The sequence below is a fragment of the Falco naumanni genome, chromosome 7 (genome assembly GCF_017639655.2).
Source record: "Falco naumanni isolate bFalNau1 chromosome 7, bFalNau1.pat, whole genome shotgun sequence".
NCBI classification, from domain to species: Eukaryota; Metazoa; Chordata; class Aves; order Falconiformes; family Falconidae; genus Falco; species Falco naumanni.
Window position 1 is genome coordinate 54,973,515 of NC_054060.1, and position 18,040 is coordinate 54,991,554.

The window sequence follows — 18,040 nt, forward strand, 5'->3', positions numbered from 1 at the left end:
ACCGGTTTGTAGCAAATTACCTGTGGGGAGAAGAGAAGAGATACTCATTGGCCATGGCATGTATGACAATTGCAGTCTGTGTGTGCCCTTCCCATTCCTGGCTTGATTCTTCCTGGTTACACCATTCCCTGCGCTGTGCTGGCATAAGCATTTGTGTGGCTCACAGCAAACCTATCTGGGAAGCTGTCATTACAGCAGCGAGGGAGGAAGCACACGGGTCAGCAGGAGTGGCTTTATAAATGTCTGCTTAACGTCCGGTCTAGTGCAAATGTGCATTTTCTCAGGGCAAAGGCAGAGTAAAAAGGTCTGGACTTTCCTTTTTCCTTGCTCATCTGGGCCATTTATGGGGCCACTTTCATATAGGGTTTTGCTGTTGCTGCAGTTCTGTCTGTGCAGTTACTCGTAGTAGCAAGTTGTTAATCAGATTACAGAAATGTTAGAGATATAAAAAAAACCCAAAATGTAAGCCTCTAAAAGAATGCTTGTTTAGTGGATTTTTTTCCCCACATTTAAAGGGTTATTTTAGCATTCCAGTTGACAGTGCAGTTCCATTAACAGCCACTTTGATGTGGCAGTATTATGTGGTGTGTGGACTGAGCAAGCTGCTGGAGGTGGGGCAGGAATTTCATAAACTAGCTCTGCTTCCACAAAATTATATTGTCAAATGATGTCTTCGGTGAATTGCACTAATGTTTACTTGTAAGAGGAGCACAGATGGGTCTTTGCACTCTGGAGAAAAGATACAGGGGAAAAACCCTAGTGTTCTTGACCACTGTGGTTCACCAAAGGATAGACAGCTTTCCACGTTGATGTGAACAGTTTCCACAAATCATTGTTATGTTGCATGCATTATGTCATCTTCCTCCTCAAAATTATTTTTGTACACTGATTTCTTTCTATCCCTTTCAGCCAGCCAAGCAATGTCTCAATCAGTAGAATGAGGCATGGTAGTTGCTGTTTTGGAATCAGTTGATAATGCAGACTTTAATTTTTTCTTGCGTAATTTTAACAGCCTGACCTGAGTCCCTCAGAGCAAGATGACAAGACTCCAGGGAGACTCCAGACTGTCTGGCCACCACCAAAAGCAAAGCACGAAGAAGTAAAAGTAGGATTAAAGTACACAGAAGCAGGTAAAACAAAGAGGTGAAGCATTTGCAGAAATTAGTTTCTGACATTTTTAATCTTGTTTAATACAGAAATGGTGATAAGTCACAGTATTTTCTTTTCTGGAAAAATAGATCTTATATTTTGGATACCTGCTACCTGTTAAGCATCGGATTTTTAAATGTAAATGGCTAAGTCTGTGTGGAAGTCTAAATGTTTGCCTGTACAAATTCATGAGGAAAGGAGTGGTTTTTTGCTAAATTAGGTTATTCATTTCCAATGGGATTCTGTTCAAATGAGCAACAGAATAGTGAACAAATGGAAACCTGAATGCCTTTTCAATTGCCTTAGAACGCGGCGGGGGGGGGCAGGGGGCAGTGACCTGCTGGACTCTAGTCTGGCTGCAGATGTTCTTCAGGTGGTGTCCAGAATAAAAGTAACAAATACCATTATTACAACTTGTGTATAAACAGAGGAATACTCATACCTGCTGAGATCACTTTTATAGGTAGCCATGTGTGGTGGAATTACAAACCAAGCTTTTATACTACCTTGCTGTGAGAAATTGTAGAGGGTAGTGCTGTACGGTTCTTTCAAACTCCAGTGGATATCTGTTTGGCTTTGTATATAAAAAAGGATAAATAGGCGGGTCTACTGCTTTGTATTGCTTAGTGTATTACTCCTCTCTCCTTCTTTCCTTAGTTTTCTCTGCCTTAATCTTTTTTTTTAAAGTGGGCATGATACTGGAAGTGTAAAAGCTGCTGGAGGATTCAGAAAACTTGGTTTTGACAGGAACAACATGTTTCCAGTACAGACATTATTGAATTTACAGCGCATCTGATCAGTCTGAGGTGTGGAGTCTATTACTAGTTGACCAGGACAGGTATTCAGTTGTTGAAAAGGAGTGCTACAGGCTTTCTGTTACTCTTGGATTGTTATTATAGGCTATATGCTTGCAGTTTTTAATTTTACTCAAATATTTTTTTTTCCTTATGACTGTAATCATCTGTGGCAAAAGCATATGCTGAAATAAAGGAAAGGAAACTGAATTAACAAAAGCTCCAGATTCTACTACTTGTGAAGAAATTAGGTCATGTTTTCCTGAAATGTCAATAAGAAGGACAGACTGGCTTAGAGCCCATGTAAATTGTTGCTCTTTTGTTACTGTGATATTTTGTGTGGCAGTGTCATCAACATGCTGATGGTTAGTTTACTAAGTCAAATTTTTATACGGACCAGATTCTGCAGTTCATTAGTCACTCCAGTGTCTGGCAGAGGGAGGGATTTGAATGAAAGCAAACTGCTGGTGATTCAGCTAGGATGAGACGGAAGCGGCGCTTTTAAAGGAAATAGGCAAAGGATGTACTTGCAACATATGTTGAGACTGCAGTAGAGTTGCAGGTGTGCCTCAGTGATTCGCAGGTTTGTGTTTCTTTCAGCTGGTCACGGATACCCAGAAAGCAGTTGTGGCAGCAATGACACTGTGAGCATTGTAAGTTGCCGGGGATGGATTAGTTACATCTGCTTTTCTGAGTACTGGGGTGACTGTTTTAAAGCACTATATACAGGAATGAAGTTATGCAGTCTTCTGCAAGTGAAGGAAGGTACCTTTCATGCGTAGTGCTAATAGAATTTTAAAAAATTCAATGCCGGTCTTATTGCTGGGGGGGCAGGTTTGTGGTTTTTTAAATGAACATGGAAGTGGCAATACAGCATTACTTCTAAACTCAGTATCTTGTTGCTGACAGTGATTGGTACCTTCAAAATGCATGTGTATACTGGCATTTGCCTTCGTGCCCCTTCCCATCCAAAATTCACTCCCAGCCACCTGTACCATAGGAACTTAGTGTCCACAAATTGGACTTCTTAAAATTATGATGTAGAACAGGTTAATGATCACCACTAGACTGACTGGTCTCAGCCTGAAACCCTATTTCTTACCCCAGTGTCTTGCCCTGACAGCTAAGTCAGGATGAATGAAAAATCCTTGATTTCAGAATAGAGTTCAAAAATTATGTGGTAGGGATGCCTGTGAGTCCAATCTTCCTCAGTGATGGTCCTGAGTAGGTGATTATCTGTAACATAAAAAATGCTGAAGTGATTATGTTAGTATTTTAATTTCTGTGATTGAGTTTTATCTACCAAAACAATAGGAAGCTATATACAAAACAATAATAACAGGCTGAATAATTAGGTAAATATCCATTTAGCAGAGCTTTATTTTAGGTTTAAACAAAATACATCTGTCACAAATTGGTTACATCTAAGGATAAATATGTGGACATGTCTTTGTACTTCTAACAGGGTAGAAGTATATGTATTTATTTTATGAAGTAGCATAGGTATTTCTTTTCATTTGTCATGAGAAATCAGTATTTAAAGTAACACTGCAAATTTGGAAGTTGGAATACTGTGATCTTTCTTACAATTCTGCACCAAGTCTTTGATTTACTTCCTTCATTACTATGCACAATGGCAACTATGACAGGAAGGTAGGGATATTGAGGGAGAGGATTCCTGGCTTTTTGATCTTTTCTCACCTCCTTGCCATGTTTTTTCTCATTGTTCGTGTTGCTTAGTGGAAGCAAGAAATTCAGGCTTAATTTGGCCTACGCAGCAGACATCACAGTGACTCATAGCAGCTTGGAGGAGTAGCTAACTCCCTCCTGAGGCTTGTAGTCTGGCTTGATGTGTGGGAAACCAACTGCAAAGCAAATGGACATAACAAGGAACACGTGTGTGGGGCTGACTAGGCCTGTTAGGATATTAGAAGTGAAAGAAGTTAGTGAACAAGTATAACTCTGCAATGGTTTTTTTTTTCATGCCTTTGATAACGTCTTGCATAGTCATAGTGTGGTCACCCCCAGCACCTGAATCTTGAGTTGTAAATTTTGAATTAAAAGGATGATGTATGATATTTTGGCATATTTTATGTTTTCTTAATCCTTTAATTCTTCTGTTTCCATAGAGCAAGTGACTGTGTTGTCAACTGGTGCTCTATAATTAGCACAAGCTGCTTACACGGTTGTCTAGAGAAACTGGAACTTCTTTGAAGTGTGTCAGTCTAAAGTCTGAAGTCCAGAAAGTCTGTACTACATTACACAATTTATATCGTGGAAGACTAGAAAAAGGGTATATTAATTTATAGTTATAGATTTATTCCATGGAAATCTTTCCTGTGTAATCAAAGACATTTCTGTGTATATTTCTCTGGTCCTAAAGTTCTATTCTGTTTTCATTATAAAGTTTTGTTTCCTGCATAATTCTTGGAGAGATTTCTCCCATTTTTTAAACATGAAATCTGATGGAAAGGTAGATGTGTCAGCTGTTACATATGGTGAAAGTATCTAACCAGGCAGAGGAGACAAATCCATGTCTGTACTGAGTGAACTCATCTGTGATACTAGATCACATAGAATCCACATATAATGAATGTCTCAGCTGCTGCATGTGACTAGATCAGCACCTGCAGCCTCTCATGTCCAAGAAGACATGAGAGTTTAAACATGCTTTTTGCTGCTCATAAACCTACTTACGTTTGAAGAACAGTTTCCACATTAAGGTGGTATACATACACAGATCCTGTGTTTCCTATTAAAAATTAATTTTTAGCCTTTAGGATCAAAGTAGTTCTCTTGTATTAAAACAGAGTTTAGTCTTTTGCTAAAGCAAAACAAATAAAAAAAGATATGAGAGAGAAGTATTTGACATTCCTGCTAGAGAAAATTAAAAAAAAAAAACAACAAAAAACAAAAAAACAAAACCAAAACCCAAGTTCTAACATAAATAAATTTAGGGCTTTTTTTCATTATATGTTTTCTTGTTAACTCAAATTTCTGTATTCAACATTAAAAAATCCTGTTCTCATATAGCCTGTCTATTCATCATCCTTAAATCCGCAGTGAGGTAATGCTGTCTCTATGGTGCCACAATTTCTATAACAACAGACTGTGATGCTGTAAGCACAATGTTCAGGGTAAATAAGAAAATCAGAAGGTGACTGAGAAAGCTCTTATTAAAGAGTGTCTATGTAAGTGGCGAATGAAACACAAAATAATGGCAGATATTTATTGCAAAGTCTCAAATATATTAAAGCCTTAGTCCCCTATCCTCTGGGTTCCCAGCAAGAAAATGTTTTTATGGTCATGATGTAAATGCAGAGAACAACCAGCTTATGTGAGAGAAAGAGAGGCATAATGGTCTGAACAAAGAGATGAGGGATAAGAACATGATTTCTTATCTTTCTTTAACATAAACTTCCTTTGTGGCCTTGAACAATTTGTGTTTGTCTCCAAAAAAAGACATAATGCTTCATGTTGTTAGTGCCCTGAAGGAAGCTGTTGTAACAGTGGCTGCTAACAGTTGGTTTCATGTTAAAATAAAAAAGTTGACTTTTTTTTTTTTTCCATAATTTCAATTCATTTGATTTCAGTGTGGTATTTGGGGTTTAGTTCTGGGATTCTGTTATAAATGTTATTGTAATGAATTAGATAAAGCAGGACTACAGCAAACAGGGTATTGCTCACTGGTTGAAGGTAGTGTTTCTGTGATCGGTCACTGATCAACTTAATGTGACCTCAGAGTTCAGGTGGGCTGCATGAAGGTTTTTTAAATTATTTTATTACGTATTTTGCAGCATGACAAGCATATTTGGACATGTTATGTCAGCGTTTCATATTCTGACAAATACACTAGCTCGTTATTGAGAAACTGAGTTTCTTACTACAAGCCAGATTGTTGTAACCGTATTATATTTCTCTAGAGTAACAATGACATTTTCTCCCCTTACTTGTGGCAACTAAAGCTATAATTTTATGGATTTTTAAAGTATTGGACATAGTGCTGCTTGGAAATGTCTATTTTCTCAGACAAATGGGTTGTGCATGTGCTGATCAATGCAGCAGCCACTTTTCCAGATATCTTGCAGCCCTGTCTGCTAAGATTTACTTTGAAAATATTAAAAAAAAAACAAACAAAACAACTCAAACCAAGTAACAAACATTTCCTTTGCTTTTCTCTCCCCACCTGAGCTGATATTGTCATTCATACTGTGACTCTTGAGACAGGAGGAAAAAGATAAGCACATGTTAATGCTGAAAATTTGTTGTGATACTTGTGTTCTGTTTCCAGCCCTTCTGCTACCTCCTGGAATGACTTCAGGAAAGTTGTGAGACTTTTCCAAGCTTTAGTTTACCCATCCGTAAAATTGGAATAAGAATCCTGACGTATTTGTCAAGCGTATTTCAATTCCTTTTCTGTTTGTAGGCCATTAGCATTAGCTAGAGATCTAGAATGGAAAAGAATACTGACTTCCTAAACTTAAATCTGCAAAAAAAAAAAAAAAAAAAATAGCATTTAGAGTATGGTAACTGTGCCTAAGGTCATGTCATAACATGTTCATGCCTTCCTATACACTGAGGATTATATTATTATAAAATAAGGGGGAAGAAGAGTTGTGCTCCACTTTTTGAAGAATCCCTGCTTTATTTCCATTGTCCATAACTCTATAGAAATGTAGTCATTTTAGGAGACCTATTGTTTTTTAGTTTGGATAAATCTGTTGCAGTAGACGCCTGAATGTTTTGCAGTATACAAAGCCATATCTGGATGCATGCATCTGTGTAGCCATAGATACCGCTGTGCTGAACAATTCACATACAGAACAGCTTTGGTCAACTCAAAGTAGAAACTTGATTTTTAAACTACATTTTTCCTAGTGAGAAGGTTAATCTATTATCCAAATATAATGAAGGCAAGTTCTGTGAATTATTTCTTTTACTGTAGTTTTTAGTTTGAAATATCGGCACCACTATGGGTCCTACCAAAGTGATGTTGCAGAGGCCCAAAACAGTCACAGGGTTTTGTGAGATGATTCTTGTTACATAGTTGAAACACAGTGAAAAGGCAATTGTGTACAGCACAAGAAGAATGATTTTGTATTTTATTTCCATGGTTCTATTTCAAAATACATAAGGCCCTTTATACAACAGGAATGCTTCTGAGTTTCATTGAGTTCACTTTCCTGTTCTCCAGCCGCACCGTTCATGTGATGTGAAGTTCTGTTTGGCCCAGCATTTGAACATGAGATATTTAGATAATAGTCTAAATGAAACCCTGACACTTTCTGAAAATTTGCACCTAGGTTTAGAACTGCTTTTTGTGTTTCTTTTTAGTTAAATTTGATATCATCTCTGCCAAGTTTGCCCCCTCTGCTACAGCACAGACACGTACTCTTACCTGTAAAAAACCCAACCCTACTGATTGTACATTTCTTAGTTTTGTATAATCCAAGTTTTAAGTTTGTCAACAGTTCTATTGAGAATTGCTGAGAATATATTGGGGGAGGTGGTGTGCCTGTGCGTATGGATATGTAGTAAGCCAACACTCAACCACATATCCGCCCACTTTTGAATAATTGTGTGCTTAGGCTGCATGTATAGTATACATGCATTCTCAACGTATGCTTACTATATATAGTATACAGTGATTGCGAAGGTGTTATAGATTTAGAATAAGTCCTTTGTATTTTAAATTTGTGCTAGATGAAGTAGGTAGTCTGTAACTCATCAAAGAAATTCTGTAATAAATCTCTTCCTCATGTTTGCTAAAAAGGTGTTATTTGTTTACCGTATTGCGTTGGTGAATGTGATTCTGTAATAGATTGACTTTGTAAGTCTGAAGTAGGACATTTATTGAGAAAGAAGTCATGTTTAATGTCCCCAGCAGCAGTACATATAACATTGCCCGCCTGGGTGAGTGAAAATGACAAGCAAAACTATTCATTTCTGCTATCGGGTAAATGAACTGTAGCTGTAACCTCTCACAGCGAACGAACAATCAAGTAGGTAAGGTACTCAGGTGACTGCTTCTGAATAGTGCTTTATACTGCTTTGCAGTCGGAAAGAGTAAGAACTATTTTCTTCATTTCTATATCAGACAATCAAGGGGTTGCTCTTTTTTCCTTCAGGAGGCTGCTTTTCTGTGGGCCTTGTTATGTTGTTCTCAGGGAATCCAATGAGTATTGTGATGTTATTTAATTTTGTGTAGTAAGTTAACTCATATCTTTGGTGTTATCTCAGATAGTATTTAGATACTGCACTGATGGCTTGTTTAGGACTGTTTATTTTCCACATGTCCTTGTTCATCTGTTTCCTTTCCTCACATCTTCCGTATTTTCATTGTACCAGAATCTTTAAGGTGCTAAAACTTTAGGCCTGGGGGATTTTTCCTTCCCTTAAAAGTCTTAAATAATAAAAATTAAGTTGCAGTGAAGGATGTCTCTTCATTTTGCAGGCTGGGGAACTGACATCCTTATATGTATTGAATTACAGGGCTGTAAGAGTTCGGGTTCCATGGGAAGTAAAGAAAGGAGGACAGATAGGAGTAAGTGGAATGGGGTGAGGGAAGGAGGATTATAATTATGTGTCAAAACCACATTCAGTATTGTTTTAGCAAATCCCCTATCCCTAAAAAAGGGGTAATTCTAAGAATTTCTTTAAGTACAATCAATTTTAACTTCCTAGTTCTGAAAGGATGCGTAAGTACAAAACTTGTTCAAATTGGTGTTCAGAAAGTTTGGGGAAGTCTGTCTGTCAGCTTTTAATAACCTAAGCTTTGGGCTTCAACTGACCAGTCATCATGTAAAAAATGCAATTTTCCCTCTTAAAATGTTGCATTCATGTAGTGTTTCAAATAAATGTCTGTATTTCTCCCAGTATTACATCTGGTGTAATACCCATACAAGTGTGAAAATTATGCTTTGTAAGTACCATTCCAAGACTGAACAAACAACATATTTTGGAAGTTGTTCATGACTATGTTTATTGGAAGAAAAGCCTGAACATTTGCTGCTTTTTAGGACTGTAGCCTGGAAAAAGCCTGGAAGGTTGCATCAATGCTTCTATAAAAATACATAAACAAATAATAGAAAAGGTGGAACTGTGGTGAATGCCTTCCCTTCTGACTCCTGGTGGTTAGAGGGGAAACTACGCGGGGAAGTAATGGAGGAGGAACTATTTAGTAAAAGGGAATACTGAAAATTGTGGGACCAAGGTTACTAGGGAGGGAGGAAAGATTAAGAAACCTTCACTATTCTGAAATTTAATGAAACGGCTCAATTAAAAGTTAATTATTTCCTCTATGCTACACGGTGTGGTACATCTCAAGAGAAGGAGATTACACTCAAGTTTCCCAGCTTTTGTTCTTTAATTGCTTTTAAATTGTGTTAACATTATTTCCACATACTGAGTTTAATATGTAAGATTTTTTTAAAAAAATGAATGTTCTGATCAGAAGTGACTATATAGTTCATTTATCTTCAAAGCTTCTACCTTCTACTTAAATTTTGAAATCATGGCAGAGAAGATTCCTAAATTGCTTATGCAAAGTTTGAGGAGTAACACATCTGTTTGAAATGCAAGTTATGGAGATTTCTGTGGGAAAGGTTTTCATATAAGATTTTATTTAGAATTATTCAAGTAGGTAATTTGTTTTATTATCAAAGAAGAAAAGGTAGTTTTTGCACAGTACAGTTTTGAACACAATTAGCATAATACTGAATAATATTTGAGTATGTATAGTTGCTTTTTGCAACAGTTTTGGAGAATCAAAGTTGCCATTTGAAACACTGTGACCTACCGTACCCAGTATTCCCAAAGTTGTAGGTTAAATTTTCGGGTCACCAGGTTTACCAGTGAGAGCTTATATCTTTTCTTTAATAAATGGTGATTGAACAGTGAAGCTTGCTCAGATTTGCAAAGATTTACATGAGGATGTATTGTGTATTGCTGCTCTGTATTCAGATTAATTTCTGTGTGATTATACAACTGGACTTACATTAAGCATTTGCATAAATTACATAGGTTGGCCAAAACATCCAGATTTTATTTGATGTTTGGTTTTCTATGCATTGAAGAAAAACATGCATGCTATAGTGTGTATTTTCTTTGCAAAACAATGAAGCATGCCTTATACTTTACTAATAGTAATATCTTACATGTTCTATTTCTACCACCTTGTGGCATATGTCATACATTGGCCACTGTCATTGCACAGTCTATAATTTTAAATTTTTTTTAAGTGCATGTTTTAGAAATAACTTAAAAAGCAAGCAAAGGAATTCTTGAAAGTGTTCCCATGCCAGACTTCTAATTGGATTGTGTGGAATGAATCTGTCAGAGAAGGCTAAGCTTTCTCACCTGCATTACTTTCCTTGCCTTACCAAGCCACGCGAAAAGACAGTATGAGTGAGCACCACTGTTATCTTGAATTTAAAGTCTTAAGGCATGAATAAAATAAGCAATTTAATCATTCTACAGTGTGTGGTACACAATTCTGTGTATGTATTGAGCCAAGAGCTTTATAGAGATATTTGCAAGTTTGTTTTCATGTAAGTGTTATTATATGTGACCTATGGTTAACTAAGGAATGTCCATGGGATTTTTTTACATGGTAGAAATTTAAATGCTTACTATTTGATTTTGATTTGATTCGATGGACAGCGCTAATATCTAGGAACACTTAAAAATTAAGCAATTCATAAACACTTGATAATTTTTTGCAAGACAAAATTACATAAATGGAAGTTGAAAACACCGATTGAGGTATATGTTTGCAGTAATGAATAAAAAGCAGGGTGTCTGGCAGACTCCCTGCTAGGATGTGTATTTAATGCGTGTAAAAACATAAATTCCCTGTGTGACGCTTAAATACAATCTTACTTATGCTTTTGTCTCTAGCTCACCTAAAGCTTTGCAAGGAGGGACCACCAGGTGGGTGGAACAGTTGTAATGTTGTCCGTCTGTGTCTAGTCTTTGGTCTCTTCTACTACTGTAAAGGCAGTATTTACCTTTCCCTGATGGAATAAAAATGGTAAGGGCAGAGCCTGCAGTACCTACCACTATTTAGCACTAAAAACTTGAAAAAGACTACAAAAGTTCTTTAATATAGTTGAGGCACTGTTTCCAGAATTCAAGCCCGTGATACTTCGGTTTCAGTGGGCACCATCCCACTGAGTGGAACTTAGGTTGATTTCTTTGACTTTCAGATCCATCCCACAATGTAGAGTGTGAAATCTTGCAAAGATTTGAAATCTGATTGGAATAACGTCACAATTGAGAACTGGTGTATTTCCTTCTCTTCTTCTTCTTCCCCCCCCCCCCCCCCCCCCCCCCCCCCCCCATTTCTTTTGTCTGTGAGCAAACTCCAGGTGAATGTAACCCATTTTAGAGACAATCTAATACGCCTAATAATTGTGCTTGTTATAATATGGTAGTGCTTGTTTTAAAAATCTTTGAAGCAAAGACTTCAGTATAGTGAAAATGCTTTCTGAGTTGGTGGGCTATGGTCCACCATCGTGAGGTGTATCTTACCCAAAACTGAGGTAACAGCTGAATTTTTAAGCAAAAAGACAAGGTGAATTGAATTAATAAATGATCAGAAATATTGTAGCAGCATACTTTTACTGATTTGGATAAATATTGCCTATTAAAGATGGGAACTGAAGCTTTTTGCACAAGAACTAAGTTTACCCTGTTTAGTCATTTAGTACTAGTCAGTTTGAAAGGTTTAAAGGGATGATAGCTTTTTATTTTTCCCTAACCTTGGTGTATTTGGACACACCCTGGTCTTTATTTAAAACAAGAGCATTTTTAACACTGCCAAAGAAATACAATAAAATCCTACTGAAACTGTGTGAGGGCTAATTAGATACTAACTGATAACACCATTAGCAGTGAATCAGTAGGGATGTCTTTTGAAGGAAAAGGAGCTTTAATTGTGCTTTGAGAAAGGGAGTGAATGATTTTAACCTGACTTATAGAAGTTTATTTCAGATATAGCCCCTGCTGTGTCTTTCTGCGTTTTCTAGCTAAGTTTTCTATCTCACCAAGAGCAGGACACGTACAGCCCTAGCCATTGTTTGATTTCAAATGGAGTTTAAGGCACTTACATTGTACAAACTCTTGTGGCCTGGAAACTCCTTTTAAGCAGCTCTTTCCAATTATTGAATTATTATTGATTTTGTGATAACTAGCTGACGCTGAGCTGGAACTAATTTTATTTTAAAAGAGGATTTTCTGATAGTATTGTTCTTTTTTCTACAATGAGATGTCACTTCTGCAGTTGCTTGTTGAAGTAACTGACATAACTGAATAAGGCATGTTTCAATGTATTTATATTTTTCCATGAATGTGGAAATGAGAGAAAACAACATCTTTTGGAGGATCCTTCTGTGGCAACTGAGATTGCAGGGTTTTTTTGTAGTATTTTAGGTGAACACTAGTTTCATTCCGGTGTCATGAAGGTGGTGAACCTGTGTACTTCTTGTAAAGGTGCTACTTCTGTTGATATTGAATTTATATAATCCATAACATAAAGTACTATGAAATTTTGGTCTGCCTTTTTTTCTAAAATAAATATTTGAATAAAAGCTTCCTAAAGACATTCTCAAATTATGAAATACCAACTCTCTAGTGATTAAAACACCCTTTCTGAAGAGGAAGATGTTGTTTCTGAGTCTTCCTTTTAGTGTAATGTTTTGCCTCAGTATCTCTAGCCTGTTCTTTATTTCTTAAGTTACGAAACTTTCATTATACTGTGTATGGATGATCATTATTTGTTTATTCATTAAGCAGTTTCCTGCTTTTCAAGATTTTTTTGAAAAGTTCTCATGCTTTTCAAGCAATTACAGTATAGCAATCTGCTGAGTTTAAACTTTTATTAAAATCTTTTTTTGTAGTTGAGTTCGGAATACTAGTTGTTGTTGAGTATTCAATCCTGATTATTTTACAAGACTTGAAAACAACCCTGATGACCAGGATAAACTCTTAATGTATTATATCACTGAAGAACAAGTTAGTCCTTAATTCTACCATGAAACACCATTTAGATGATGATGCAAGTGGACACCATATTAGAAGAAATACCTCCAAAAGACTTTGGAGGCCTGTCCTATTCCCTTTGAAGTTTCATAATAGAAGTTCATTCACGCTTGTTACAGCTGCTGAATACTACTTAGGAAATAAGACAGTGTTCAGATATTTGCATTAATTAAAGTAGCTTATTTTGGAATTTGTTAGAACTTTCCTGCAAATGATCTTAGGGTAGGGAAGTTATGTTGTCTATATAAATGGTCATTAAGTGGACTTCTGAAAAGTCTGGTCTGACACACTCATCTCTCCCTGACAATTCCATTGCTAGCATTTCCCATTTCCCTCACTCAAAGCAGGCCTGACCTTACAAGAGTGGTGGTGGTGTGGAGGTCCTAGAAACACTTAGGTATTAAGAATTACAGGCCACTCATGGTTTACTGCTTGCTTGGAGACTGGGCAAACGAGCAACATACTATGTTTACTGATCCCATAAAAATCTCTTACTTTTTCCTTCCTTTTCAATGTAACGAACAGTGTAAAAACATCTTAGAATTGTTTGTGGAACAGAAAAAGAAAATCCTACCACTCATCTCTACCCTAAAAGCTGGGGTTCTGAGGTGAAGGAATTCTGGCCTACACATCTTCTTGGACACACTAAACAATATTTACTGGTCATATAGATAAGCAGTTCAGATTTTGAAGGTCTTCTGAATTTGTAACTAAAAAGACTAGGGGTGTAATTATTTGGGAATTCTGTGTTTTAAAGAAGCCAGCTCAAACTGAACCTTCCATTCAGTACCTATAACACCTTGATATCAAAGCTCAACTTTCTCTGTAGAAACCATAGACCCAGTCAGTCCCACAGAAGTTATGGGTCTATTGCCTGGAGATCATGTTGATCCTAGAAGGTGCAGATAAATGCTAAAGCTGAACAGTTGGGGCAGTAAATATGGATGGACTCATTCATATTCAGATAAAGGCCTAGTAATACTAGAATATGCTCCTATTTTAGATACTTGGGTTTTCTGAATCTTAATGGTTGATTTGAGCAGTCTGTGTTGCACATTTTATTTGCAAGATTAGCTTTGAGGGACAAATTTTAGAAAACACAGTGCTGTAAAAATCAGTCTAATATATTGAATGTCTTCATTTCAGATTATTCTGTGTTAAGTTTAAAATCTGTGGTTATAAAATGCAAAAACTATTAAAAAGTATATAGGTTTTGTATAACTTACATCAGGATAAGCAGCCTTTATTGCCTTACCTTTTTTCCCCCATCTGTAACTTTTTGAATCTGTCAACTTCTTGGGTTCCAGGTACTTCCTTTTTTGAACTGCTGCTCAAAAGAACACAAATAAAATCTTCTGCTGTCACACCTTTACACCCCTAACATCCTTTAATGTATTTTAGACTCTTTGCTCTGGCAGATGTGATGTATAAATGCTTGTAGGCATTTTTCTACTGTTTCACAGTACGTGATACTCTGTTGTTTTCACACAATTAATGTCTGTGATTCTATAACAAGTTCAGTTTCTGCTGTCTTTAGAGTAAAGCCCTTTGTTGACCTCTTGTCCATCTTAATTATTCACTCTTTTTTAATTGTTTGGCTTTGCTGCTTCAGCTTTTCCATCATGCTTCCACAATAATTCTCTAATCTGTTTATATACTATGTTTGATGCAATTACAGGACAGGGTTGCTTCCTCCTTGCAGTGGGTATTCAGTTAAAACACAATCTCCTACCCTTTTTGCAACCCTTTACTTTGTTGTAGGTTTTTATTCCATGCTTTTAATTGAAGCATTTAAAATACTTTAGTACCTTATGATAAAGAAAATGTTATTGAAAAATCTTTGCTTTTAGATCTAGATTTCTTTTCCTGATACACTGATAGCTTTTTTTGTCAATGTTATCTTTATATGATCCATATTGCCAGCATACTTTAAAACCATGAAGCAGACTGATACCAAAACTGGAAATTAGCTGAGGAAGAATGTTATCAGATTTGCACTGGTTCTGTCCTTGCAGTGTTCACTGCTAAAATATTTGTTTAAAATCAGATAAAACACTAATTATAATTCATTTTTCCTGCAGTTGTGTGTAGGCAGAACCAAATATAGTATAACTGGAAATAAAGTTATGATACTTTCTAATATTGACTATGAATGGCAGAACCGGATCATGACATTAGGCTAGTTGATCGCTCCAGAAATCATGGTGGGTTTTTTCCCAAGCACCTTCTGAAAATATACAGTTGAACAAGGAAATTTCAAATGTATATGTTACTATCAAATAAGATTTAACAAGCTAATCATTAGGGAAAAAATAAGACAAAAAAACCCTCCTGTATTAAAATAAAAATCTAGATGAAAAACTAATGATATAACAAGTTCACACCCAGAATAAAAGAACAGTATATCTATATCCATAAATTGGTGAATTTATAGTCTGACATCAGAAAAAACCTGAAAAGGTTATTAATGGAGTACAAAACTGCCACCCAGTGGAAGTTGCTAATTTTACATTTTCTCAATCTCCAGATTTTCAAGAAATCAGAGATCTATTTTTGTGTCACTGGAACGTATAATACATTAACTTATGGAAGTTATTCCCATTTTTTTGATCATAATTATATTTATCTACAGTAGAGAATAATGTTTCAAACAAACAATACAAAATAGGAAAATTATGATTTTACAAGAGCACAGTTTTACAGTGCACAGGGAATATTGGAATGCATATATGCAGATAGATTTTAAAAGGTCCTTGTCTTTCTTGTACTGGAGAGCCCAGCACTGAACACAGCACTCCAGGTGTTACCTTACCAGTGCTGGGTAGAGGGGAAGGATCACCTCCTTCAAGCTGCTGGCAAGACTCCTAACAACCCAGGATGCTGCTGGCCACCTTTGCTGCAAGGACAAATTGCTGGCTCATATTCAGCTAGGTGTCCCCCAGGTCCTTTCCTGAAAAGCTGCTCTCCAGCCGGTTGGCCCCCAGCACGTACTTGTGCCTGGGGTTGTTCCTCCTCAGGTGCAGGACTTTGCACTTCCCCTTGTTGAACATGAAGTTCCTGTCAGCCCATTTCTCCATCCTGTTGAGGTCCTTCTGGAGGGCAGCAACACTCCAGCTTATGAGCCACTCCTCCCAGTTTTGTGTTGTCAACAAGCTTGCTGCAGGTGCAAACGCTCTGCCACTCTGCACATATTCATTAATGAACTGGAAAAGTGAGACATGAGAAGGGGAAGCTTGCAGCTGATATGAAGTTTGTAAGAATAGTGAAGGTAAGACCTGAATGCAAATTTAGCATTCTCTCATCAGTATGCAATTTTTTTTCATGAGAATTAGGGGAAAAAAAGATGAAAAAAAAGCAAAAAATATAAATATCTAAGATTGAGGGACTATGCAGTAAAATGGCAAATGAAATCCAAAATACAGAACTATTAAGAGGCATGCTTGAGGAAAAAAATTCCTAAATCCATACAGAGAATAATTAACTCTGATCTGATCATTACTCTTTGAAAATGAGACCTTGATGTTAAAGTAGGTCTTTGGAAATGTCAGTTCAGTGCTCATTAGTGATCAAAAAGCAGCTGAAGTTTTAGGAATTAGGAAAGAAATAGAAGATAAAATTTTCTAGATCATCATAATGCCACTATATGGATGTCCACATTTTGATTTTCATGGGAAACTGTAGTTTTGTCAGCTCAGAGAGAGTGCAGTACAACTGTAAAAGGTTCAGGGAAAGATGGCAACTCTGATCAACGGTATGGAGCATGTTCCTTATGAGGAAAGCCTATGTAGTGTAATATTCTTTCAACTGAAGAAAAATCAGTCCAGGGAACATATGATGGAGATCTCTAAAATCATAAGAAACAGCAAATGGCTAAATGGTGAACAGTTGTGCACTGTTGCTTCCAGCACAGGGACTGCAGGCATCGAATCAACAGGTGCAGATTCAAAATAAACAAAAGGGTCTTTACCTCATGTGCAATTAATTCTTTTCTGCTTGCAGGAGCTTTAAAATCAGCAATGCACATTCATTGAAGAGAAATCCATTTGCAAATTATTAAATATGCAAACAACTCTTGTTTAGAAAGTTCCTGAATTGCAAATCAGGTTGCTGGAAGAGTGTACTGGAAAAGTACTACTACCTTTTTGCCAGTTTTTAAGTTTTTTACATCACTTGTTTTTTAGCCACTCAGACAGGATACTAGGCAAAATAGACTTTTTGCTTGTCTCAATACAGATACAATTTTGTTTACTATGAAACTGAATGATTTTTATTTTCTGTGTTGTGGCAGTTCTCAGTTTACCTCTTCAGGGGCCTATAGAAATACTAAAAAAAAAATAGCCTTTGACTTGTGCCCCCAAACCTTTGTAAAATGGGAATATATGACATGAGTAATCCCAAAATAAGATGTTTTTCCTTAATTAACTGTAATTCAGAGTATCTTCTGGAAACTGAATCTTTTCAGTTTTCAAAAATTTTTAGAATCATGAAATGATGGAATTGTTTAGTTGGAAAAGACCTTTAGGGTCATCGAGTCCAACTGTTAACCTATTACTGACAAGTCCATCACTAAGTACCACATCTACACATCTCTTAAACACATTGACTCAACCACTTCCCTGGGCAGCCTGTTCCAATGCTTGGCAACACTTTTGGTGAAGAAATTTTTCCTAATATCTACACTAAACCTTCCCTGGTGCAATTTGAGGCCATTTCTTCTCATTGCTTGTTACCTGGGAAAAGAGACCGACCCCCACCTCACTACCACCTCATTTCAGGTAGCTGTAGAGTGATAAGGTCTCCCCTCAGCCTCCTTTTCTTCAGGCTAAACAACCCCAGTTCCCTCAGCTGCTCCTCATAAGATGACTTCTCCAGACCCTTTACCAGCCTCACTGCCCTTTGCTGGACAGTGTCCAACACCTCAATGTCTCCTGAAGTGAGGGGTCCAAAACTATACCCAGGATTCAAGGTGCAGCCTCACCAGCACCCAGTACAGGAGGACAATCACTGGTCTTGTCCTGCTGGCCACACTGTTTTCAATAAAAGCCAGGAAGTCAAAA

At 36.8% G+C, this 18,040-nt stretch overlaps 1 protein-coding gene across 1 annotated transcript in view; it reads left to right on the plus strand.

Moving 5' to 3' along the window:
* The window catches only part of LOC121091414 (formin-like), a 147,895-nt gene that overhangs the window by 2,489 nt on the left and 127,366 nt on the right, over nucleotides 1-18,040 (plus strand). The window contains exon 2 of the mRNA XM_040601174.1: nucleotides 1,013-1,130. Coding sequence (XP_040457108.1) covers nucleotides 1,013-1,130 — 118 coding nt within the window. The remainder of the gene's footprint in view (nucleotides 1-1,012; nucleotides 1,131-18,040) is intronic.